The 26,821-nt window shown below is 40.6% G+C and overlaps 1 protein-coding gene across 1 annotated transcript; it reads right to left on the bottom strand.

Moving 5' to 3' along the window:
• Positions 1 to 1,263: 1,263 nt before the first annotated feature.
• PLEKHF2 (pleckstrin homology and FYVE domain containing 2) lies at positions 1,264 to 21,944 on the bottom strand. The gene is made up of 2 exons (XM_063130967.1): positions 21,853 to 21,944; positions 1,264 to 4,812 (listed from the first exon to the last, which is right to left on the bottom strand). The coding sequence occupies exon 2, from the start codon at positions 4,796 to 4,798 to the stop codon at positions 4,049 to 4,051; it is 750 nt and encodes a 249-aa protein (XP_062987037.1). The 5' UTR covers positions 4,799 to 4,812; positions 21,853 to 21,944; the 3' UTR covers positions 1,264 to 4,048.
• Positions 21,945 to 26,821: the final 4,877 nt, after the last annotated feature.

Here is a 26,821-nt window from a genome sequence, read left to right as displayed (position 1 = left end):
GGGTGTGCATTAACTTCTCAAGTCACACAAACATTCTGCTCAATTCAACTGTGTGTGGTTAAGCATCTATTGCCTTAGTGGCCTTCAAAGAACAAACCTTGGTTTCCTTCTCTTCTCCCTTGCCATATACGAATTCCCACCCATCTTCCTAGTTATTTTAGGGTTTATACCACCACTCCACAACCCACCCTTCTTTGAGGAACTGAATTCAAGGGAACGTACTTCCAGAAAGGACAGGCAGAATCGCAGACCCAATTTCAGTAAAGGCTAACATTTGTCACACTGTTGTAAAAGACAATCTTATTCCAGGCTACTTTAGTACATCAATTGCAATCCCTTACTACAGACTACTTTAGCATGGTGGTATTTCATTGTTGTCCTTTACGGTTCCTTTCCAATATCATTCTTGAAGTTTGGCGGGCAGAATAGCACAGCATACTTCGCTTTTTAATTTTTAACTCCATCTTCTTAACTCATATTTCACTGCCACACCACAACAAGGTAACACAAACTGTCTGATATTGGTCAGATTAAAAATATAGGGCAGTATCCAATTGGACACTAGCAGCAACACCAATTGCATTGCGCTAACATAAAAAAACCTCTAGCGCAATGCCAAAAGTGTTCTCTGAATGACAGGATAATCTGGGAACCCCCGTGGGCCAGCTACTACTATTGGCATTACAATAAATGTCTCTTACACTAGCACATAATTTATGTTAACACTAGTGTCCAATTAGATACTGCCCAGTATTTTAAAAACAAACAAACCTGAAAATACTGTTTTCAGAGAGATTTCTATTGAGACCACAAGATCTATTTCATGGATTGTTTCAGCATGACCAGATCCTACCAGCATGTGTATGAAGTTAGGATTTTTGTTTGTGTTGCTAAAGCAAATCACTTTGCAGTTATTTTATTATTACTTATGCAGCAACACATGAGAGTGTTATTTTCCACATCAAAGGCAATTTACCTCTTAAGGTGGTTGGGATATGACTATCTTGTCGCTTTGAAAAAAGTTCTCCAAAAGTATGCCTTTCTGTATTTCAGGTCTAGAGTTGCTTTTGTAGACTGTTCAGGTCTATAGTTGCATTTGCAGATCCAGTATTAAGTGTTGTTAATCTGGTATTCCCCCCACCCCACCCCACTGCACTACTAGCTCCTCTTCCTCTTCAGATAACATATGTGCAAGGAAAAAAAGTGTGGCTTATTCTAAACTGTTCTCAGATTTACAAAATAAAAGCAGTTCAGTCTGACAAACAAAGTTACAAAACCATTTATTAAGCCCTTTTAAAAGTTTGACTAACACACAAGACAAAAGTTTACTTTACACAATAAAATTGTGATCAGAACCACAAAAGTGGTAACATTTTCACACTTCTATTCCTAGGATTATTTTCTCCTACAATGTCAATTTGGTAACAGCTTCAGGGATCAATTGCAGCATAGAGTGAATTTCATTCACAAATAACAATGGGGTTAGGGGTTGCTAGAGAGAGCATGTTGCCAAATGGAGGATAAATGTTCTTGCAGGTAGAAAGTGCTGAAGCATTTGTGCAACATACAAAGACAATTGAGCAAATATAAGTTTGACATTCAAATATCCAAAGTCTTTTGCACAACATAGGGTAAGAACAAAAGTTAATCATATCAAGATGTACCTTATAGCTAGTATCTGCACTATGGACAGAAGATCTTCATATTATCTCTTCAGTAGAAGAAACATGCATTTTAGATTAATTGCAGCTGCCATGTCATCCAAACGCTTGTTGAAACAAGCCAGCTTTAAACCAGTATTGTTAGTTTGATTCAACTAACAATATTTAACATTAAGCACAGTTCAGGGTTTGGACAACATTCTTAAACTGAAGTTAATGTAACAAGGAAGCTTCCAAATTTCCTTGTGACCACACCAGAGGAGGGGAGTGGGGAGCGTGTGAGCCCAAGGTTCACTGAGGTTTGCTCTTGTAATGCTAAAGTATAGGTTAGCGTTATGTTCAAATGCAGCCTTTATATATCCATTTAGCACACTGTAAAATGATCAACCCAGTCAAAACATTTTGACCATACTTTAGATGGGGCTTCTCATCTCAGATACCCAAACTATTCTGAACTTGGGAATTCACAGAGCAGGTAGGGAAGCTATACAGATACCTTCTCAGAAAACGTGGGTAAATGTGTACCTATCTAGATTGCCATCTAGATTAATGCAGTGTTCCTTCCCTGTTAGCACTGTTCAGGTATTTGGATATCAGCTGGAAAACTATAGCTCTGAACAGACATCTACCTGGCAAAGCAACATATTTCAAAGCATACCTCAAAGTAAATGGACACTGTTGTTCCACATCACCTAATGAATTGTACCCCTCATCTAACTTTTTCCAACATTGACATCTGTGCTAAAGCAGCCAGATTACAGACTGAGAGACTAGTAGACTAGTGCAAGATGCAGAATTGATTGTTTATTCAATAAATATAACCCAATTATTGCCAGATGAGGCAAAAAGTGTAGAAATTGTAAATTAATGAACAAATATCTAGATACTGTAACTTTTTAATACAAACAATATTCAACATTTTTATTTATTTTTATGAACTCTCAGGTGCTACCAAATTCCCACACAATTCTGGCAGGGACTCCTACATGGATTGATTAAACATACCACAGTAATATAAAAATAGAGATATGTATTGGGGTTTTACAAAACGTCACAGGGCTAAATCTGACATTTCTCTAAAATTGACACCATCATAGAAAAGAATGTTGTTAAAAGTAAAAAGTAAATACTTTAATGGAAACACCTTTTGCACTATTTGTCCTGGTCCTGGATTTATAGATTTAAAATGAATTCATCTACAGTTCATTTCTATCTCGAGGTCTGCAGTGTACAAAGGATGGACTTTGTTGCAAGTTTTTTTCCCCTTCACATGGACGATTGGGACATTTTCCCATGTTGTTGTGCTTTTAAAACACATTCTAGTTATAAAAGAAATCCATTCCTAAAGTTTAAAAAGGTTAGTGAAGCATCTGAGGAATTACATTTTATAAATATCAAATCAAAAACATTACAGCAAATACCATGATCTGAGACAATACAGTTCTCAATTACTAATACCTGATAGCGATAAACATTTAATAATCTCGAACAATTTTGAAAATAGCAAGGGACTGAATCTATTTGAAGAAGATCTTGTTTCTTAGATGTCCACAAGCCCAGCAGTTTTATTCATTGTGTGGGAGTACCACATTTATGGGGTCTCACAATAGTTGGTCTCCACAAGTATTCAATCTGTCCTCATATATCATCTTAGAGAAAACTATTTTGTGCATGGGGCTGGTGGACAACACTCAATGTAATGATATACTCACAGCCCTCACCACTCAAATCCTAATTATACAACAGCAATTATTGTCAATAGCACCAACTATTTTTAGTTTGTCGCATGCCAGAGGGTACAATGGGTTAGTTCCTTCCTGCAACAGTACAGTCATTACAAGGCACCACTTGGTATGACAAATTGCATAAAATTTTAAAAGTTAATGACATTACAGTATGCATTTATGTTACAAAGGGTCTTAGTATAGCATCAGTTTCAAAGTCTAGTAGGATGTTCTACTCAATTTTCTAACCAAAACACCAGTTTCATGCAGGTTTCATCCCCTCGACCCGAATATTAAAAAGAAGCCATAAAGTATCAAAACAGTGTAGGATGCTTGTGGGTAGAAAAAGACATCTATGCTTGATTTTCTAGTCTTCAACACTGAGAGGAATGGGGAAGGGAAGGGGATCAACTCAACCCCTACAGAGGAAATCAAGTATACAAAGCTAGAAAATGATATATTTTGCAAGAGTCTATCCCTGCAGAAAAAAGAGTGATGATATATCTAAGAGATTCAGATACTGAGGCACATTTGAGCTGAAGGTATTTCAGGCAAATTTTATGGCTAGGGTAGGCCTCTCAGAAGACCCTGCAGCTAGGTTTCCTCATACAGCAACTCAGGTTCAAATATCGATAGTAACATCAAGACATTCTCTTTCACTGTTTAGTCACTGCTGTCGTCGTCATCGTCATCATCTGATATATCATTTAAAGGAGGCTTCGGTGACTGGCTGTAAGAGTCTGATCTCGTGGGCTGGCACGTGGGCATTTCTCCCGTGGAAAGGAGGTCATAGCAGAAGTCGCAGATTCGCACAGGCTTGGAAGACTGACTGGGAATAAGAAACCTCTTTTCAGAACAGGGCCCACATACAACAAAGCCACATTTCCGGCAGTGGTGTCGACGATTGACAGGGGTAAATTTTGCTTTCTGGCAGCGCATACATACAGTGGCTTCAGAATCAGGTACCCAGACAGCTGCATGTTCATTACTGGGGGTCTTCCCGCTTTTGGACAGCAAATCAGAAACACATTTATTTATGTGGTTCATCCATTCCGATTTTTCTGTTGCAGTAGCAGCATACACTGCAAAAGATTTAGTTGGGGTCTTGATAAGCCATCCATTCCGTAAATCTCCCTCATCCTGAATGGACTCAATAGTTACATTTTCCAATGGAATGATGTGCTGTTTGTTATATTTCTTCTTCTGGATGACTATGTTGCCATACACAAGAATGTCATTGAATAAGAAGAACTGCCTTGCTTTTGGTTTCTTCCTACACAGTTTTGTTAGTACTCCTTCACCAATCAGGACACGGCCAGGAATAGTCAGAGGCTGACCAGCAGCTCCAAAACAGTTTTCCACTATGCTGATTCTTCTAGTGTTTGCTTCACTGTTTGCCAAGCGATCCACCATCTTTCACTCAAAACCTAAAACATAAAAGAATACTGTTAGGGCCCTGCAGCTATTCAGCCAATGGCTATAAATCAAGCAAGGTGTTATAGGTGTGCAACCACCTCAGTTTCCCCACCCCACTTCCTCCACTGTGCAGAGGATCCTTTGGAAGCATCAACTGGAAGACTAAAGACAGTGTTGAGGTGGGAGAGGGATCTTCCCTCTCGGGTTTTGTCACCTCTTGCCTGTCACTGGAGGATAGCATATTTCCATAATGATCATTTCTTACTGACAGCCAATCACAGACCCCATACTTTGGTTTGCATTTTTCAATTAACCAGTAGACTGAACACACACTGAGTACCCGTCCCCTTTTACTGTGCTCTCCTACCAACAATAAATAAGATGCTAAAAAGTGTGTGTGTGTGGACCACTAAACTGTTTTAAGCTTGGTGGGATTTGGATGCTGCATTGACGACACAAAGCAAGTTGATCTTCAGATTCCTTGTCAGAAGATGATATTTTCATAAAATAGAACTCATTTATAAGTAAGTCATCCTTTGAAAACCCATGTATAATAAAAGCAAGATAAATCACAGACATAATTTCTACAACACTGGGGTTCATAATCTGTAATGGAGCTGATGGGACGAATTTTATAAGTATCTCTAAAAAAGAAAGTCAATGCACCCTGCTTTAGTTTCCCTTTTTTTATTATTACTGGAGTAATCAATTGCAGTTAACCTTATACGTTTGCCCACTTGTTTATAAATATACCAACCAAGAACTTTGCATGTCTGAATTTAAATCAATATCCCTTGCTTGAGCTAAGAGCTGGAAGTTACACACTTCTAAGAAAATAGAACAACTATTTAAACTCAAGTTCAACAAAAGGACTCCTCTGGGTGTTACGGCTGCAATCCATCATAGAGGTAAGCCCATTAAGTCTGTGTAAAACATGCTTAAAATCTTTTAAATTTGTGAAGGACTGTGGCTAATATATATAAAAATTTGGTCAAAATCCCAGCCTAGAGATATGTAAGAAGCCAACTTGAGAATTAAAGCTACTGCCTACAAAAAGAGAAGCCACACAAGATATGAGCCAATTCTGCTCGGTTTAGGAAAGTCAGCTTATCTGCATTGCATATAGAGTGGAAAGCATTTTAATCTTGTGTCATGGTGTTGTTGTTTTTCTAGAAATATATTTAAAAAAAACAGAACACAGAATGGAAATTTATTAAAATCAACACATCCTATCAAGTTTAAATTTCTTATTTCTTTGCTAAGAACAAATCCAGTCTTGTTTATTACTTTTTGTTATTTTCAGAGATGGGTGGCACCAACTTCCTGTTCTCAAATTTAATCCAATACGTGGAAGGAAAAACGTTCCTTTGTGAAAAGCTGCTGAACTAAGCAAACACATATAATTATTGTTCGTTTTCCTGAAAAATTAAATTGCTTAACAGTTATTATGTTAAAAGTGTATCCCTTAACATAAAAGAGAGAATCATAGAGTTGGAGGCATTTCTGTAGGCCATGTAGTCCAACCCAGTGGTCGATGCAAAAAACCCAGAAGTACAGCTGTCCATTCTCTGACTGAAGTAGGGATGTTGAAGAAATCTGCAATGGATTCAAATAAGTTGAGATTTCTATTAATCCGACCTCTGGATTCTGCAGCAGACTGGCCTTTTGCAAGTTCCACGGATTCTGTGGATTTGTAGGTTGTTGGTTTTTTACTTTGGGGGGGGGGTGATTTCAGCAGTATGGTTGGTTTGCAAATACACATTAGTCCTAGTGCACATTAACTAATGCACACTTGCACAAATGCACATTTGCAAATGAATGAAATTTTTGTACAAAAAAAATCCAATTCTGTCAATGAGCACACGGCGGAACAAAAGATACCTAACAATCCGCAAAACACAGATGGAACAGATTTAGCAAAGTCTGTACATCCTTCACTTGAAGGCCTCCAGCAATGAAGAGCCCACACTCCTCTAGGTAACTGGTTCCATTGCCAAACTGCTCTTATCATTAAGAAGTTCCTCCTAGTGTTCAACCCAAATTTCCTGTAACTTAATCCCATTAGATCTAGTTCTGCCCTCTGCGGCCGCAGAAAACAAGTGGGTGACTCTTCTATGTGACTGCCCTTCAGGAATTTGAAGAGTTACCCTATAACTACATAGTTGGTCAGTTTCACATCACTTTATATTCACTAATGCACTAAATTCAGTTAACTGAGACCCTGGCTTGGAGTTGTTGTGAGGACCTGTTTGTGAGTGTGTATGTTTTTTATGCATATCCACAGCTAGCTAATTCCCCAAGCAACAAGAAACTGTCCAGTGTTTAAAAATTAAAAACATGTACCCAAAGTAACCTTTGCTCAAGGAACAAGAAACCTCAGGAACCTTTCTTCCAGATTATATTAAAGAAGTCCTCCCCCCCCCCCCCCCAGATTCATTCCTAGGACATTAGAATACACAGGTGATAGCTGTGGTCCCCGATCTAGGTTTGCAACAATGCACTTATCGAAAATAGATATAGTCTTAGCTTATTCCCCCAAAATGGAATTCAAGAGAAGTTTTTCATTAACTTTTGGGATCCCACTTTTCTAGACTAACTTGACTATACTACATCTGAAATCACTGTTACAAAGCTGATTTCTCAAATGGAAGATTCAAGTCAGTACCCAATCTGATGTCTTCAACTAATGATTTTTATTTTAATGTTAAGAGAAAGTCAAAACTGAATTGAGGATGGAGTGTTTAGGTACTTATAAAATAAATACACAGATTACTAAATTTTAATAATAAAAGGCAAAGGTGTACAGAAATTGGAGCACATGTACTTAGTTGGATCCACTTTCTGAGGCAATGCTGAATGTGTAAATCTGAGGTCGTTGCTGAAGGAGAACAAGAAAAGGGTATCTCATTATTTTAATACATTCAGGGCACAATCTTATGCATGTTTAGACAGAAAGGAGTGCTATAATTACCAGCATTCCCCAGCTAGTATTGCTGGCTGGTGAATGCTGGGAGTTGTAGGATTTATTTCTGTCTAAACAAGCATAGGATTACGCCTTTGTACACACCATACAGACTACAATCTATAAAAGTGAGTTTCCAGAAATTAACGAAAAACACCTCTTACATCGTTTTCCAGACATTTCTAAGAAATATAGCCTGGATTAATGTATAGCCAGTGTACAAGATGGGTAAAATCTATTACCCTGGCAAAAGGCTCTGCTGTACCCAGCTAAAACAACTACCCAACCCAAAACAAGAGGCATACCTACTCCATTACTTTAGCAGGTCGATGCCAAATCTGTGCAAATGTGGTATGACCACATCTGCCTATTCTGCAGCATGTCTCAGACCCAGAGAACCTGGGGCATTGGCAGTAACAGCTTAATGATTTGCCACTTTCTGTGGGCGAGTAGCAGAATCCCATAGGAGGCAACTACTCAGCAGCAGGTTGGCTCCACACTCAGTGCGCGCCCAGCTTAAGGCTACAAGACAGAATTCGAGATGGCTCCAAAGCCTCAACTGGTAGATCGTTACAATTAAGAGGGGCAAGCAGGCTACATGTGCTGACAGGGTAGAGCCAGCTGCATGTACAATTCAGGTTCACATTCCCACTCTTATCCCCAAAAGACTTCAAACCATTTGAGTTTAGAATTCAGAGGAGAGGCAACAGCACAAGCAGTGGAGCAGCCTAATTAATGATATGGAAGGTGGGAACAACATATGGGAAAAGTTACAGCAGCTGATGAGGGGCAATCCTGCTGAAGTTGGTTACTTGTTTATATGCAGGGGCATGTAAAGGTTTAGGTCTTTATTCAGTTTACTTACTGAATTCTGTTTCAAACTCTCACACAACTAAGGAACTGGGAATTAGCAATCAACTTTAGCATTATGCAATTCTGGACTTCAGATTCTGCTGCAAAAGGGTATATAAGAAAGAAATATGATAATGGGGACATTGTAACTACTGCCAGAATTAAAAATAATTCGCCTGCAGTCTTCTGGCAAGTCAAGATTGCCTATAGGCAAAGCAGGCATACATAGTTTTTGTAAATTGGAAGAGATCATTCCATCTTCAGGTTGTTCAAGTGACAAAAATTACTGATTACTTATGGACAAGCAGGCTAATACAAAGTTATATGGACCACCAAGTTCGGTAGATTTATTTGCCAGTATGCTATTGCCCATCAAAATAAGCAGCATCAATAAGCGAGATTGCAAAATAGACAGTGTTGGATCAGGATCACTATCATTCAATTTTAAAAGGATACAGTAGAAACTGGAATTCAATCCAGAACATACTGTCTGATAAAGCTTCCTATTTAGCTAATAGAGTCACAGAATTCAGGTCTAAAGATCCAGACTTTATCAGTCAGAAATTAAGCTTTTACATTTTCCTGCTGCAGGAATGTAAAATAGGCACCCAGCGGGGGTGGAGGAACAATGATCTGAAGCAGAGTATCACTTCTCAAAAAATATTCATATCCAAATAAGTACATAAAATCAAGACTTGAAATACAAAGCACCAATCCAGAGCTCAAAATATCTATGGACTTGCACTATGGCAAACCAAGTTCCACAAGTGCTCCTTGGAAAAGCACCACTTGTGCACACATGAGTATAGAAGTAGATGGCAGTAAGGATTTTAAATGAAGGTAACAGCAGGGGGAGTTTGATACCAGACTGCAATTACATTAATAGAATGTCATTTTCACGAATAACACCCACACATTCCCAGGAAGTTGCAGGATCCAGTTCAAATGAAGTCCATTTGGTGACCTTGGGCTTGTCTACACCTACCTGCTATCCAGGACCCGGGGCAGGGGGGGGGGGAGAGGATCCTGGGCTTTCCTGCCACACGCCAGCGTGAAGTCCCGGAATTCAGGAGGGATGCTCCAGTGCAGCAGTTCCCCCCCCACCCCGGGAAAAGGAGAGTTTTGTGCAAGTGTGAGGGTGCGATCCAGCGCAAAACTAAGTTTTTTTAAAAAAAACAAAAAACCAACAACCCAAAGCTGGTGCCGTAAAATGCTGACAACCATCCCAAAGATGGCAAAAAAAGCTCACCCCCTTACCCTCGATGGGCACAGAGCGTCCCCACAGAGCTCCGTGCCCGTTTGTTGTGCCGCGCTACTCGCAGGGAGGAGGGAGGACCTGGGAGCACACGCCACACACGCCCTCACCATCCTTGGGGTTGTCCTGGGATGGCGGGGAAAATCGAGGTAACTGCCATCCATTTTATCCCAGGAAAAGTGAGAGGTCGTCCCCCGGTTGACCCTGGGATCCCTTGTGCATCATTTGGACACAAAGGGACAAACTCGCAACAACCTCAGGATAAATGGATGGTGTAGACATGCCCCAGATATCCCAAAATGTTCCCTCCAACCTTGGGCGGGGCACGGGGATGGGAAAATCTAGCAAATAATAACTTTGACATTCCTTCTGAGGAATTTAAGATCACTTTTAACTAATCCCTTTTCAGTCTAGCCATAAGTAACTGATCAAGATGTTATGTAGTATATGCCTCAATTATTTGAGAAGGAGCATTACTGTAATCACTATGATCAGATTATTGCAGCCTAATATAAATGCCAGGTGTGTACAAGAAAGAAAAATAACAGAAGGTAGATTGAATCATGTGAATGCATAAAATACAAGCTAGTTGAACTGGAGTTCATATAGAAACTTGTCTGCACTAAATGGATGTCAATAGAGGTGATGATTTCTATGCATGTTATAAAGATTTTACGTGAGTTTTACTGCCTCTTTAAGAATTTTAGAATGTTTCCCTTTGGTCAACTTTTAACTAACATTTCCACTTTGTTTTCACCAGTTCCACCTTAGTATCTGACAAAAGAGGTTATCACCTGTGAAAGCTTATAATTTATTTATTTATTTATTTATAAAAGCAACTTAAAAGTTAATCTCAATGAATGATCAAAACATTTTTATTAGAAAAAAGTGTTACTCATGCAGAATTCCATCATGTCATGGAAGCATGTAATGATGGAATTCTGTAGCCTTTTGCAGGCGTTCAGTCTGCTAATGACTGGGGGTACAAGTGGGGAGGGGATGTGGGGGCACACGCAAGCCTTACCTCCCGCATCTCTTGACCTTTCTGTGCTGAGCAGTAATGTCTGACAAAGGCTTCTTACTGACATTTGCTTGAATGTGAGTAGAAGACCCCTTCAGATATTCCTGCTCAGGATGGGCTAGTAAAGGACATCAACATTCACTCCCTACTTTACCCCTCATGTAAGCAGGTGTAAAGGGCTTGTGTGTTCAGTGTTAGTATGTGAGGGATCTGTGGTCTGATGATGTGTTAACACTGCATTCACAGTTGAGTCAAGTCAGTTTCAAATGAGAAAACAGGCATGTGGTATACCATATGACTAAATCTCTTAGCAAGACTAGTTCACATACACAACTAATGTTCACCAATTTCTACTAATTTTCTTTGAACCATCCCCTCTCTGACATTTAGCTTTCTTGGTACTATGGAGTATCACATTCTTAAGACAATTGTCCTCTTCAGATATAAGGGCGGTGTGCAGTAGCAAATCCTGAGTTAATTAACCTGCAAATTGTAAGGACACGCACTGCATCTAAGCCACACATGAGCCACTTCCTGTTTGCATTAACAACCCTTGAATGCCAACTTCAAGGTTGTATCCGTGACTTCCAAACAGGAGCACCTGGGGATGTTTGTGGGTTAAACACCTCAGATTAATCCCTGGCTTGTTCTTGGGTTAACTTGGAGATGATTGACCCATGAACAACCCCTGTTCTGATATCATGGAAACCCTCAAAGACAGCATTCAAGGGATGTTAATGCAAACAGAAAGCAGCACACACACAGTATACATCCCTGCATTTGTGGGTTAATTAACCCACGATTTGCTGCCAGATGCTGCCATGACATCCAAACAGGGTATTTCACAGGAACCACCTTTCCCTAATCTGGCTGCAGTCTTGCTGTCATGGGGCCTATGAAGTCTCCTGAGAGTTACAAGATTGATTTTCAATGAAGACTTTGCAACACTACAAACACTCCTGTGTTATAACAAGCTCATGATTCTCAGCTGACTTAGTTACTTCTTGCATGGCTTTTTTTCTTTTAAATCGTTTTACCCAACCGTGCCTTAAGTGAAGATTTATTCATTATAGTGTAAAGCAGGGATGGATAACAGACATGTCACTAACAAGATCAGTCCATGTAGCAACAGTATCTTGTCCCGAGTTGGCTTAACAAATTCTAAAACAACATATTGTGGGATATCTTATTGTTTCGCTTGTGAAACAATTAAACTTCATGTGTATCTGATGTAAATTTGATTGTATTGCTCTCATGTATATCATGAAAAACTAAGAACCATTGCCAATCTGTCCATTAAAAAGATCGTTCAGGGAGCAAAGGAATCCGAGTTGCCCCCAAAGATAATGATCTCATAGCATCAGAGTGATTGCTCCATACCTGTAGCTCCTTTACTACAAGTGAAAGACCTGACCATTCACGAGAGGAATTAAATGGTTCCAACCTCCAGACTAGTATCTAGAGAAATAGAGTATCCCCATAAAACGTAGAAGCAGGTCACTCCTGGTTTAAATTCTTAACTTAGCAGGCCTATCCAAATCAAGTATTTACAAAGAAATCAGGGAAGGCAGGGCTTTCCAGGACCATGATAGGATATAAGGTTACCAGGAGAAAAGATCTAGGAAATGAAACCAGTGTGAACAGGTCTCTCATTGCTGAAGAGTATCATCCGCACAAGAGCAGGGGCACATAACCATGGGCATAACTTTCTGCACTGCTCTAAAACACTCTCAAAGGAGGATTGAGAAAGGTCCTATCTCACATTTCCCTATAGAAACTCATCAGAGGCTTAAGAATCACTGAAAAAAAGGAAACAAATACTCTGGAAGTATCAATGCTATGTTACAAGTTCATACAGAACTCCCCACTAATGCATGAACAGCAATTCCAAAAGTACAAGTAGTCCCAACTAGAAAGTGACCAGTAATGACTGAGCTTTTCATGACGTCAGTTACCACCTTGAGGCAAAAGTGATGCCATACCAACTCACCATCATCTCTCTCTATCTTTGAATAAGCATCCCACATATAGCTGCATACTCTCGCCATTTCACCCCAACATTAATCAATGTACATCCCTCAGAATAAGTTTAATCTCCTATAAGAAGAAATTAATTGGCAAAGCATCACTGCTATAACAAACGTAAGAGGATGTATGAAAAGCAATTGTTTTCCATTTGGATTAAAAATATAATCAAATAAGTGTGGTATCTAACGTTATTGTTTTAATTTGTTTTATTGCAATTCTTTTTGAAAGTTGCCCTAGCAGGTTCTTGAAGGGTGGGGTATAAATCACAATAATAAATAAATTCCCTAGGAAAACTACAAAAGAGGAGTCAAAACAAAAGCCAGGCTAGTACTATGTGAATAGGGTCTATTGAGCTCTATTTTTAGTCACATGGAGAGAAGTCCAAGTATTTCACCACAAGAGCACAAGTTATACTTAATATATTACTGAATTTTCTTATATTTTATCCAACTGCTATATTACTTAAGTTTTGTTCAGTGATCCCACTGCATAGTAAAAGCATTTGTTGTACAGTTTTTCAATTCTGTTCCATATCTATGTGCCCTTACTACCACAGCTGAAATGGCATCTATTACTGTGCTTGATGGAAAGCCTTATTTATTTAATTTAATTTCCATACCTTAGGAATTGTAAGCTGCAGATGTAATGCTTCTCAGTCCTTAACCAAAGACAACAGATCAGAAGAGAGCTGCAAGATGACCAAAAACCTTGCTTCATTAATATATACCAACTTTAACCATATTTAGCACATACCCATCTGTGACCCTAGTTGAAACTAAATAAATATTTTCATTAAGGTTGTTTCTAAATACTAGGCAACTTCCCCAAATCTATTTGCGTGAGTGTAAAAAAGACTGGCAGTTAAAATGAATTAATTCAGGCCAAGCATGATGCATATTGCAACTGTAAAACACACACAAAACCCAATTTAAGTGTCTATTCAAAAACGAATGAAGTCATATGTGCGAAATATAATTAATGTTTACTAATACCGCTGTACTAGTTTAGATATATATATATATATATATATATATATTCTCCATAACACCAAAGAATAAGATGTTGAACTTCTTTGGTTATCCAAAAATGCACAGGGAAAGTTTTAAAATTATTTATAATATTCAAGTAAACCTATCCATAGTGTGTATTACATATTGCATCCACCTTGATTACAAAACTTTGCTTCTCAGACTATGGAACCGGTCCCACTGCCAAGTCAGTGTTCTGTATAAGAGGTTACAGACCCTGCTACCACTTCCAAGGAAGAAGTGAAACAGCTCCCCTACAACATCCCTGGCTAAGGATAGAATTCCAGTTCTCCTCAAATAGAGCTGCTGCTTTATCTGAATGATGGTTGCTTGTCTGTTTTAGGAAAGGATCAGAGATGCCTTGGGCTTTCCTTCATCTAATGCCAGGTTTGGATTAATGAACCATACACATGTAAATACACACAAACCTCTCCACGTGCTCACCTGTATAACCTGATTGGAGAAGCACAAAGGGTAGAACAAGTTAAAGGGCGGGGAAGTTCAATATGTTTTTGAAACTGTTGTAAAAAAATATCAGAGAGTCCAAAGTTATGTTTTCTAGACTATGCTATCCTTTAAAAAGAATCAAGTAAATTTAAGAGGGAGATTCATTCAACCTTTCCTGACTTACTTTTAAATTCAGTCTGACCTTTCCCACATTTAGGTTGGTAATAATTGTAATCGGTTTGAATCAATTAGCACAGGGGTGGGCAACTTGTGGCCCTCCAAATTTTGGGGCTTATAATTCCATCAGCCCTACCCAGCATAGCCAAGGATAATGGGAGTTGTAGGCCAAAACATCTGGAGAGCCATGAATTGCCCACACCCTGAATTAGTAAGATTCTAACCCAGTCCTCCTGCCTGGGTGGACAAATGTACACTCACCCTATCTAAATGGTTCAGTGTCTCATGACAGTTTCAGTTCACTAGGAATTGTAATGTCACTCTTCCTCCCTCAATAAGAAAGTACTACACAGCCTGACTCAGGGACGTTTGCCATTGTTCACTGTCCACTTCAAGGGCTCAACTTATTTGTATAACTGACACAGCAATCTGACCTGGACATCATCTAAACTTAATTTGGATTCCTAATCCTCACAAAAGTGTATGCATTTCAAAGATTAACTAAGCAGTGACTGCTTCACGATTTTCCAGGCAACTCAAAATAGACATCCAGGTTAAACCACTAAGTGATATGCTGGAGTGTTAAAACTGGACTGTACTTATTAACAATTATTTAAATTAATAGTGTAGCTAATGGGCCTACTAGGCCCAAAGGGAAAACTGAGAAAGCTAGGCCCTAGGCCTCAATTGCAATTTGAAGGCTTATAGAAAGGAGAAAAAGTTCACAAGCAGATGCTACAGGTATATGTACATCTATATTTTTAAGTAAGTGAAGTAATACACATTACTATCTAAAGTAGGAGTAGGCAACTTGAAACCCTCTAGATGTTTTGGCCTACAATTCCCATCAGTCCTAGCCAGCATAGCCAATGGTGAAGGATAATGGGTGTTGTGGGCCATTAGGACATGCACGCTACATGGTGGAGGAGGGGTTCCCACCTAAAACGCCTATTGTAGCTGTAGAAGTTTCCCGAAGTGAGGTTCCGTGCAGGCGCAGAGCCCATATGTGTAATGCACAAAGACCATGACGACGAATGGGTGTTGTGGTCCAAAATATCTAGAGGGCCACACATTGCCCACCCCTGCCAAAAAAGTATGCATTCAGTGGCAGAGAACAATTTATTACCTTTATGAATTTTTTGGCAATCCTTGGGCTAACCTAAGTTTAGGATTGCTAAAATAAAGTATTTAGGGCACAATCCTATGAATGCTTAGAAGTAAGACCTACAATTACCAGCATTCCCCAACCATCATAGCTGGCTGAGACATGCTGGGAGTTGTGGAACTTTTTTTCTGTCTAAATATGTACAGGATTGCACTCTTAATGAAAAAAAAGTCACCATCGAGTGCGTTTAAGCTGCCATTTGAAGAACTAATATAAAAAAGGCGTTTGCAAGATCTAACAAGTTTCGTTCATCTTCAAAATCTATTTCTAACAGTGTCAGAATTTCATCCTCTTAAGGGGAAGAAGGTATCTAGTTACAAACTTGAATATGCTCTGAATAGCACTGATATTTTAAAGTTTAGCTTTTGACTCAATTCCCCCATACTGTTAAATAACATGCAGAACACACACACATAAATGTGACAATCGTGCTTTAATCCTTAGAGCAACCAGATAATGGAATGTCTATTAAAATTTCTGGAATTTAGTCAATGAATACTAAAGAAAAATGTAATCTGAAGTTCAAGATACACAGACAGTAGCTTATCTTGTAAACATATTTAGAAATGAAGGACTGAGCCAATAAATGCACAGTAGCCACTTTTCTAACACACACAAATAAGTATTTATAAGATATCTATCTTATTTCTGCCTTCTTAAACATTTAAAAACAATTCCATAGTGGATCTTCTGATCACAGCTTGTTCACCATTTAAAATGAAAATGTGCTTCGTCCTAATATGTTCTTAATGAAAGGTAATTTCTTTTATTATGGCAAAAAAGCAACGCCTTCCTCCCCAATATAGCCAAATTTGGAACTATTAGCATTGGTGGAAACATCCAGTTTGAATCAGGCTGCAAGACATTCAGTTTCACAGCTCTGTTGTTAACAGTCCTAAATAAGTTCTCTCACTTCTCAGCAAGCTTATTATTAAAAAGTCTTCCTGCAACACAGTAAATATTATGATATCTAAGAGGGGTTTCTTTATTTTACCTCCTGGATTACTGCAATATGATCTACTTGGGGCAGCCTTTTAAAGACAATTCAGAGACTTCAATTGGTACAAAACACCACAGCGGGGTTGCTTGTGGGAGCTAGGCAAATAGAACATGTTACATCTATTCTGTAATAATTAGACTGGCTGCCTATTTGTTTCTAGGCCCAATTTAAAGGGCTAGTTTTAGTCGTTAAAGGCCTAAACTGGTAGGAACCTGGTTATTTGAAGGACCGCCTACACCCATACAAGCCTGCCTGTGGGTTGAGATCAGTATCTGTGCTTCTACTCTCAGACCCATCTTTAAAAGATATTAGATTGGTAAGTAGCAGGAGCAGGTGGCTCCACTTTTGTGAAATTTACTCCTTACAAGGTTTGTGCAACTCCATCACTACAAATTACTTCTTCTTTAACTTCGAGGATGTTTTAAATTTCAGTCTGCATTTTACTAATTACTTGTCCTGTGGATTTTAGTGCTGTTCATTTCGTATATATTTTAAGAACGCTGATTTTATATTTGTATTATTGTATTATTATGCTCTATTTATTGTTTGTACACAGCAGTTCAGAAATATGTTAATAAATAAATATTTTAAGGGGGGTTAAAAAAGTTTTATTCTATGCCGTGTTCCTATTATATTTTGGGTTAATAAATTGAGATATGCATGAGCCTTTGTCACATAAATGCCCATGCATGTAGCCACTTCCCTCCTCCTTTTGCAGCACTTATCAATCAAACCCAGAAATCTCCAAGTAACCATTAACTAGGGGACTACAATTACCATCTTGCCATATTAAGCCAAAATATGGTAGTCTGAACTGGATCTCTAAATGCATCCAAAGCATTGTGTAAAAAGACACATGGACACAAAGAAAACACAAATGCTGCTCAACCAAATCAAAAGACTTTACTATCTGCTTTACACTATTTGGGCTGATTACAAAGTGAACTGGACAGAGAACACAATAGTTAATGGTGGGGTAATAATCAACTCAACAGTTGTTTATCTAGGGGTTACTCCCCACACAACATGATAATAATCAACTGTCGTGTGGATTAGGATCAGCGTTGAATTGACTATTAGTCCACACTGAATTGACTCACTCATCCCCACTCTCCCCCCCCTTCAACCCTCCCGCTAGTGTCCCATCAGCCATTACTGCTGAAAATCTATCCTGCTGGTTGGACTAGAGTGGCAGCCGCTGCTTTAACAGCGCTTGCCTTGCGACTCCGTGGCTGACAAAATAACCAATGGTGGCCAAGGAAATAACCAACGCCGCCCTCCACACAACACGATAACCAATGGAGGTTCAAATAGCCAACTCTGCACAGCATTAGCTATTTGCATTGGTTATTTCAGCCAAACAAACAACCGTTAACTATTTAAACCACCATTGGTTATCGTGTTGTAGGAACCCAGTCTCTGTCTGCAGATACATTTAAAAGCATTCAACATTTTCATTGCTGGATTTTGATCAAAAAGTTGCAGCAAACTACTGTGCATTTTCTACAGCCTGGAAAAACTACCCAATCACAAAACTGCAACACATGCACTGGACATGGAATGATTCTCCAAATTCTGTGCAATTAAAACAACAACAACAAGGTAGGTTGAATGGAATGTATTATTCCGGAGGAGAGCTGAGAGCACAGCTGACTGACTGGAACACTGAGCAGGAGCACTCCACGCTACTATTTGTTGCAGGTCCCAGATGTAGAAATAATGTTGACAAATCAAGTCATTATGTGATCATCACCTTTATATGTCCTTGGGGGGAACAAAATACAAGATACTACTTTGAACGGAAACTACCTGATCTTCAAAATACCTACGTTTAAAACCAAAGCTTCCCTATGAAAAGAGGTACTAGCAGGAGCAGTGGGGGAAGCAAACACTGACAGTGACCCTAAACAAATTCTTCTTGTTTCACTCTTCCATTTGGCTATGCTTTTATTAAGGAACCCATGCAGAAACACCAAAACTGTAAAACATTATTTCTCATGCCACTAAATAATTTTAAGTGGTATTTAGCATGGACTTGTAACCCAAGTTCAAGCTTATTGTTTATAACCATAGGTTATCATCCTTGAAGTTAAAAAATTATAACAGTGAATTTACAAAGTAAAAATAAAATATTTAAATAAGGATATGGGATCATTTGTAAAGAAAGAAAAAGAAAATTAGGTATTGGTTAGAAGAGGATGAATCTCCACTAGAGTCCCTTTTGAATGCAAGGGACCACTGTCCTGGTATTTTTTTTTCAAATACAATTTTTGCTCACTGAGTACACATTAACAAACAAAGCACAGTATTCACTCTGTTTATAACGCAATCAACTGCTACACACCAATACATAATGTTATAATTGAGGGAGAAGGAGGAATTTGGGGAGTCCATGCTGCTGTTCTAGGTTGCTTCTCGTTTTTCTTTGCTTTTTAAAGCCCAGTATCTGCATGTGCAAGTTTGAGCTCTGCCGCAATACAGGTTTAAAAATAATGTGCTTTAAAAGTGTGGTTTATTGCTGTGCAGCAATACAGGTTTAAAAATAGTGTGCGCAGCTCTGTAGGTGTACAGTGAAAAATAGGCTCCCGAAAAACCTCACAGATTACCTACCCCACAAATCCTTTCCCCCACCTGAGATCAGCTCAGACAACTCTTGCCTTCCTAATAACACTGAACTTTGGGACCTCTAATCTTTTTCAGGCCCTGATCCTACTGGGCGAAGGGATTGCACTGCTCTTTTCCTCTCCTTTCCTCCTTTCCCCTCCTCTCCTCCTCTGTGACACTGTTTTGGGTTGCAGGAGATCCAGCCCACCTCACAGGCAGGCAGGCAGGCTGTGTCGAGAAAGACATTTGTGTGTTGGGGGTGGGTGGGTTTGTAAAACAAGTTCTACAGCTTTAAATCCACTCCCACCTGTAAGCATTATAATTTCGCTGTAGACATTACTTGGTAGTGCACTGCACCAAAAAACCTGCCATAAACGTGGTCTGAGAAATAAAGGAATAGTGATACAGAAACAGTGACAGGGTAACAGCTTGGGGAGTGGGTTGTGTGCCATGCAACTGAGCCAAAAAACAATCTAAAAAGCCTAGTGTAGATCTGGACTACATTGAAAGTCAGATCAGACAGTGTCCAGTATAGGAAATGACAGTTGACAAGACAAATTTATCTCTGTTTTTTTAAACTACAACAGCAAATGAAGATGTTTCCAAGTGACATGCTTATTTTAATCTGATAACAGATTAAAATAAACTGAACTCTCTCAGAAAAGAATTCGCAACAAATTCAATTGACTTTTAAGGACCAGACAAAGGCCTCAAACCTAATTATGTTTAGACAGGAAAAAGCTGTACAACCACCGGTGCATTCTCCAGCCAGCTATGCTAGCTGGGGCAGGCTGGGAGTTGTAGGACTTCTTCTGTCTAAACATGCATGAGGTTGCACCCTAACTGCCCATTTAACACTATGTAGCTTCATTCTTAATATAACTGTGCTAATGATTTTGGCTAACAATATAATGCAACTGTGCTGACGATTTTTGATGTTAATTTTCTCAAATAAACCTCAGAGCGCTATACCAATGGAACAGCAACTCTGAATTTCCTAAATAAGCAAATGAAATTCCAAATACAAGCAGGTAAGCTCTAAAAAGAGCCAGCCCTTAGCTAGGAGCAGTAATTGGCACCCTCTCCAGGATATCCATGGCAAGCAGTGAGTTTTTCAAAGCACAAGCTTGAACAGTATGTCAGCGAGGCCCGGCCTATGAGAAGAAAGGACACATAGGAGCCAACTTCCTTCAACCCGGAATCCACTTGCTTAGCAAACTCTCTGTTGACAGGCACAGGAAGTTCCCCGTCTTCCGAGGCAAAAAATAATTGCACGCCACCGCCGCGAAACTCGCTCAACGAGGAGCGAAAAGCGCAATACATGCGTAATTTTTATAAACCGACTTTTCTTCTCTCTCTCTCTCTCTCTCTCTTTTTTACTAACTTCCCACCGTACAAATCGGCTCACGAGAGTTGTTTTTTTATTCCAGTGTTACAGAATGAGAAGAGTGGGGGATAAAGAGGGAAATTGGGCAGGAATGCTCTTTGCTCTGGTAAAAGCGCAGATAAAAAAATCCGGTTTGTTTACGCAAGAACTGGGGAGCGCGCAAAAGCCACATATGCGCCGTTTTCAGACCCCCCTCTCCACACTCCAGAAAGTCATGGGCGCAACGAAGGGCTTTCTCTAAACAGAAACTTTATTGGGGTGCCAGTTAGGCTGCTGCAGTCCTGGGGCTGCTTGTTCGCGGAGCAAGCCCGCCTCTGAAGACAGCGGGGCTAATTACTTCAGGCGGTTGGTTCCCACCTTGGAACGAGCAGCCCTCAGAGGAAGCGCCGGGGAGCGGAGACCACAAAAAGGACTTTAAGGGCGCAGATTTGGTGGGGGGGGACACACCCTATGCTGGCTGAGGAATTCTGTGAGTTGTAGGGCTTTCCCCTGTCTAATCTTGAATAGGATTGCATCCTAAGAGGGGAAGGAGCTTCTCGTCTGTCCCGAGTTTCCTATCCTGTCAGTAAAAGGAGGAGGTCTAAGAGGCTACGTCCCGTCCTCCCTTACGTCTCCCGCCGTCCCCGCTACTACCCGGAGTCCCAAAACTAATGCCAAGTTGTGCGCTGCCGTCTGAACACGACGGAGTCTGAAACACACAAGCGCGCGCACGGACCTCCCCACAACCAGGCATTAGTCCGAGGCACTAACCACCGTGACGCCGAGCAATACGGACAAAACTGAAGGCGCCTTTCCTAATGAGCCATCGGAGTGGAGGGAAAGAGGAAGAGGGACACTCGGCGATATTGGCTCCGAAGTACTGGAGAGGGGAAGACGCCTTCCTCCGCCTCCTTTCTCCTGCTGCCCGTCCCCTCACGGGCGACGCCGTTCTTGCTCTGGCCAGGAGCTTTCCCCCAACAGACGGGATCCCAACATGGCCGCGGATCCACCACCAGGGACCGGGAGGGAAAGTTGCCTCCTCCGCCGCCGCCCTCGGCGTGGCTCCTACGCTGCGCTAAGCTTCCCGGTTCGGCTTTGCCCGAAGCGTCCCTCCCGCCCTCAAGCCCAAGCGTGCTGCTTACGAACCCCCGAAGCGCGCCCTCCCCGGCTCCGCTTCCAGGTCCGCGGCTTGTTGCTCTCGCCCCTTCGGCTTCCTCCGCCGCCGTTGCTAATCTCGCTACCGCTGCCCCGCCCGCGCGCACACACAGCAAACCTGGGCCGGCCTCCCGACCGCGAGTAGGACGAGCCTCGGCGGTATCCCGCCCCACTCAATTTCCCAAGAGAGAACCAAGAGGAGGAGCCGACGCCATCTTGGGAGAGGCGGCCGCCAAAAGTGGCTTGTCGCTGAGGGGAGGGTCGCCAAAAACATTCAAAATGAGAGGTACCGGGGCTCAAAGGTATTCACAAGCCATGGTTTCGGAGAGTAACCCTTCTCCTAGCATGGGGTCATTTGGTGAGGCCACGACTGTCAGGCAGCTTTGAGCATAATCTAGGACTGAGAGTCTTGCTAGCCATTAGGAAAAGTTGCAAAACCTGTTGGAAACACCTGCCCCGTGCAGTATACTGTGATTTAATCTATCTATCTATCTATCTATCTATCTATCTATCTATCTATCTATCACTGGGTTTATTTCTGATATATCTGTTTGTGATGCTTGGATTATTTTTGTGAGCCCCCTACCCCCCCCCCCCCGCCAGCTTGTGGATCTGGGCAAGAGCAGGCTGCTGGACATCTCAGGTTAAAGTCAACAGCTGGTGAAATCACAGCATAAAGGTAGACAGGTGGCCTGGCAGGGCAAAGTAGGGGAAGTTAACAGTGAGATAGAGTAGCCCTATTGGGTTCAGTGGGACTTACTCCCAAGTAACTGAATAAAGTATTGCAGCCTTGGTGTTTGAAGAGCCACTACGCAGCCTGCTTTGTACATATTCAGACTTTAGGATTGCTGACAAATCTGCTTTATACAGACTTGTGCACAACTTGATGCAGGCTGAGCTAGAAATGACCTGACAAATAAAATTTATAGATTGACATGTGGTAAGTGCAAATCCTCCTGAGTCTCAGGGTCAGCAGATATGGCTATGAGAAATTTTTGAGGGTGCACAGTCTCTTTCTCAAAGTCAACCTTTATAGCAAACACTTTTTAAAATGCACTTAGTTTGCTCCTCTGTCTACCAATTGCAGACATTGTTGGATAGGGCAGAAACCCACTTTAAAAGTGACAGCGTGAGGTTATATTTTTGCTAAAGAAATACTTGTCTTGGTTGCAAAAGGGGAAACAGAATGGGAAATTTCAAAACAAAGCAAGGCTGCTTCTCCTGTTGCATAGCTGATGCACGCATACATACAAAGGTCAGCACCATGGCAACAGGAATGCATTTCTCTCTTTCCCTTTAAAATAGTGTGCTCAAATTTAGACATCTTACTGGAGAGAATTATTTTTGTTTCGCTTTGTAGCTTACCCCAATTCATACTTGGGTGTGAGTTCTCTACGTTTAGAATGGAGATATTCAGAGCAGTTTACATAGCAAAAATAATCAAAATGCCATTAAATCTATAACAACACCAAGAATAAAACACAAATTATGAAAATCCAAAAAATTGGTAACAAAAGACTACAAAGCTAGAATTAAAGAGGATCCAGGACCACATGGAATCCTGTGGAGCAGGTAAATTAAATGCTAGCTGGAAAAAAATCATACATTTTTTAAAAAAATGTATTAACTGTACAACTAAAAATAAGATTAAGGTTCCAATCATAGGAATGCAGGAGTTTATCTTATATGGAGTCGGACTATTAGTCTAGCACAGTATTATTGACATTGGCTGAGTTCAGACGTCACACTAATCAAAGGCTGTTTCCCATTCTGTTCCTATTACCACCCCACCCCATTGATTAGCGTGTTGTCAGAACACAGCCATTGAGTGGCAACAGCACTCTGGGTTTTCAGACAAGAGGTTTTTCTGCCCTGTGTACAGATGGTAGGAAATGAACATGGGGCCTTTTGCATGCAAATCACGTGGTCTACAACTGAACTACAGCCCCCTTACCTGTAAGACCCATTGAATATAGTCAGAATTGTTTTTGAATGAACATGCATAAGATTGGGCTGGAGATAAAAATTTATGGTAAAACCCAGCCGGAAGATTAATCATCACCATCCAATAAATGTGTTGCATTTTCAGGTTTTGTTAGTGTTCTACTGCAAGGTGAAGGTAAAGGAAAGTAGGGGGGTGTAGGAGGATAGCAGGAAACAACAAGAAAGAGTAACCTACATTAAAGCAAAATTCAGGTATTTTCCTCCAGACAAGTGAAAAGAAACTACTAGGAGGAGGGCTTTCTCTGTTGTGGCACCCCTTGCTGTGGAACGAGCTCCCCAGAGAGGTCCGCCTGGCGTCTGCACTGTATTCTTTTCGTTGCCAGCTGAAAACCTTTTTATTTTCTCAGTATTTTAACACCTAAATTTAAACTTTGCTGTTTTAATTCTGTATTTTAATCCTATATCAATTTCTGCTATGTGGTTTTATCCTGGTTGTGCTTTTTATATTGTATTTTGTATTTGGGTTTTTAGATTGTTGGATGTTTTATTATGTTCTTAATAGTTTTAATTTTTGTGAACCGCCCAGAGAGCTTCAGCTATTGGGCGGTATAAAAATGTAATAAATAAATAAATAAATGTAAGCAGAATTCAGGAAGGAGCCATCAAGACAAGGCAAATATGCTGCAATCAGTCCACTGTGTGTAGCCACTTGTAACCAGGATATCCTGTGTCTATCGAACCAGTCATTAAGAGGAACTCTGGGACTACCCTACTTGTTTGCATGAAAAGATGAAATGTTTATTTTTATCATACCTAGAAGAAAATATATTAATAGTCAAGTGTTGTGAAAAGGCGGTTTAGTTCAATTCCCTCCCCTGACAAAAAAAACAACAACCCAGAAAACTACTTTCTTATGAATTTGGCTCCATGTAGTATTCACTTGATTTAAATCAAGGGCGGGCAATCTAATTTGATTTGGGCGCTGGATTGACACCCCCAGACCAAGTTGGTGAGCTGAATGACATCAAGGGGTGGGGCGTAGGGAGGGCCCCACAGAGGGTGGGCAGCCCTCTGCAGGCCAGATAGGGGAACCCCATGGGGTGGGAGTTTGTCTTCCACTGATTGAACAAAGTGTGGTTTTGTTAAATCAGCTCCGCACTAATTGTGACCAACCAGTCATGTTTTATAGTTTCAAAATGCCTTGCTTTTGTGATCCCAGGTGGCTGATGGGCAGAATTTGGTTTGATGAGTCACAAATTATGCAGATCTATCCAAAATAAACTGCATACTTAGGGCTAAACTAGATGTGAGGGGGATTGCATCTCCCAACATTTTTTTTCTCTGACTAAAAGTGGTTGCAGAAGAGGGGAGGTTTGGATCAGGATCATGGTGCTGAGACAGGGTGGAGAAGGAATTTAAGTTGGGAAAATAGCACTGGAGGAAAGATTTTAAAAATCTTCCCCCACCTTCATAGCCCCTGTCTGGTTTACCTTCCCCACCTGCTTTTAGCCTAAGAATCATGTATCTCCCATGTCACGTCAAAGAATGGCTGTTCAGATATCACTAGGCCTGGAGGTTGAGGAAAACCTACTCTTCCAGACAAAATGCTCATAAAAATCTCACTTAACTTGAGGCAAGCTATAGCAGATATACAGCCCAATCATATGCAGAGTTTGGGACGCCTAAGCCTGTTCAGTTAGTACCCCAAAGTAATTTGATCAAGGGCTGCAAAGTTGCACACAAATATATTTTTTCCTTGTCCCTTTAAGTCTTGAATATCATCATTCCCTATGTTTAGGCTATGCATGCTGTTGCTTATATAGCCAAAATGGCACCACCCAGGGACAATAGTGGTATCAGTAAGCTTGGCAAGGTTTGCAGAAGTACCAAAAAAGGGGAAGAGCCTCAAAACAGCCCAATGAGGACAGAGCATGCTGAATATTGTGTGTGGAGGTGGGGGGGAGTAACCAAGTTGGAGGGGGAATTGAGTAATGTTCAGGAGGGCATGGTTGACTGCAGCATTTTGTATCAGGTCCCAAATTAATGTTCAAATTGGCCCTGTGTTTGTGCACATTTTAGCAACCACAGGCACGCAACACACAGTCTACACCACAATGACAAGCCACACTCACACTGTATCTCCAACCTCAAACCACAGGCAACTCTCAACACTACCAGAACCACACACACCCATATATGGCCCACCCACAAAGCACAATTCTAACAACAGTACAACCTTTAATTGTACAATCATTTTGATAATGGTTATGATCTAGACCTGATTTTAACACTCTTGAAAAACGTCTTAACTGTTTCTGTGTGTATGTGCGCACGCACACACACACACTTTTGATGTACATGGCTAATCATCTCTCTTAACCCAATTTGCTTTGCCTTTGTATTGTTGGGTCTAAGCAGAGCTTCCTTTATCTCCATGTTACTATTCACTCAGATGAGGGCCATTGTGGTGTAGAGGCTAAAGTGTTGGACTGGAAGTCAGTAGATCTGGGTTGTAGTCCCCGCTCGGCCATGGAAGCCCACTAGGTGACTTTGGGCCAGTCACAGACTCTCAGCCCAGCCTACCTCACAGGGTTGTTGCTGTGAGGATAAAATGTAGAGGATGATTATGTATGCCGTCTTGGGTTCCTTGGAAGAAAAAAGGCAGGATATAAATGCAATAACAACAATAATAATAATAATAGTGTTCTTGCCATGACTTTCCCTTTACTCCTCTGAGTTGAATGCTTCCGTCTTCACACACACAAGATCTTTCCTTTGAATTATTCCCTAAAATGAGACATGCTAGTTGCCACTGTGTTTTTCAACCAGGAACTATTTAAAAGAATGATTTGAAAGTTTGTCCCTTTAGGGAAAGTGCACTTTGATGTTGATGGCTCAAATTTATGATCATCATAGATACCAATTATGGGATTTATCACCACTCAGTTCAGTGTCAACATATCAAGTTGTTTCAGAATTCATGCAGCTGCCCTTTGTCTTTATGGGAAATTGCATA

The sequence above is a fragment of the Elgaria multicarinata genome, chromosome 7 (genome assembly GCF_023053635.1).
Source record: "Elgaria multicarinata webbii isolate HBS135686 ecotype San Diego chromosome 7, rElgMul1.1.pri, whole genome shotgun sequence".
Classification (NCBI taxonomy): domain Eukaryota; kingdom Metazoa; phylum Chordata; class Lepidosauria; order Squamata; family Anguidae; genus Elgaria; species Elgaria multicarinata.
Note: the sequence above shows the minus strand (reverse complement) of the source record. Positions and strands in the feature narration are given on the sequence as shown.

Excerpts from the sequence above, each read along its gene's own strand:
- PLEKHF2 (XM_063130967.1), bottom strand. The coding sequence starts at position 4,798 with ATGGTGGATCGCTTGGCAAACAGTGAAGCAAACACTAGAAGAATCAGC.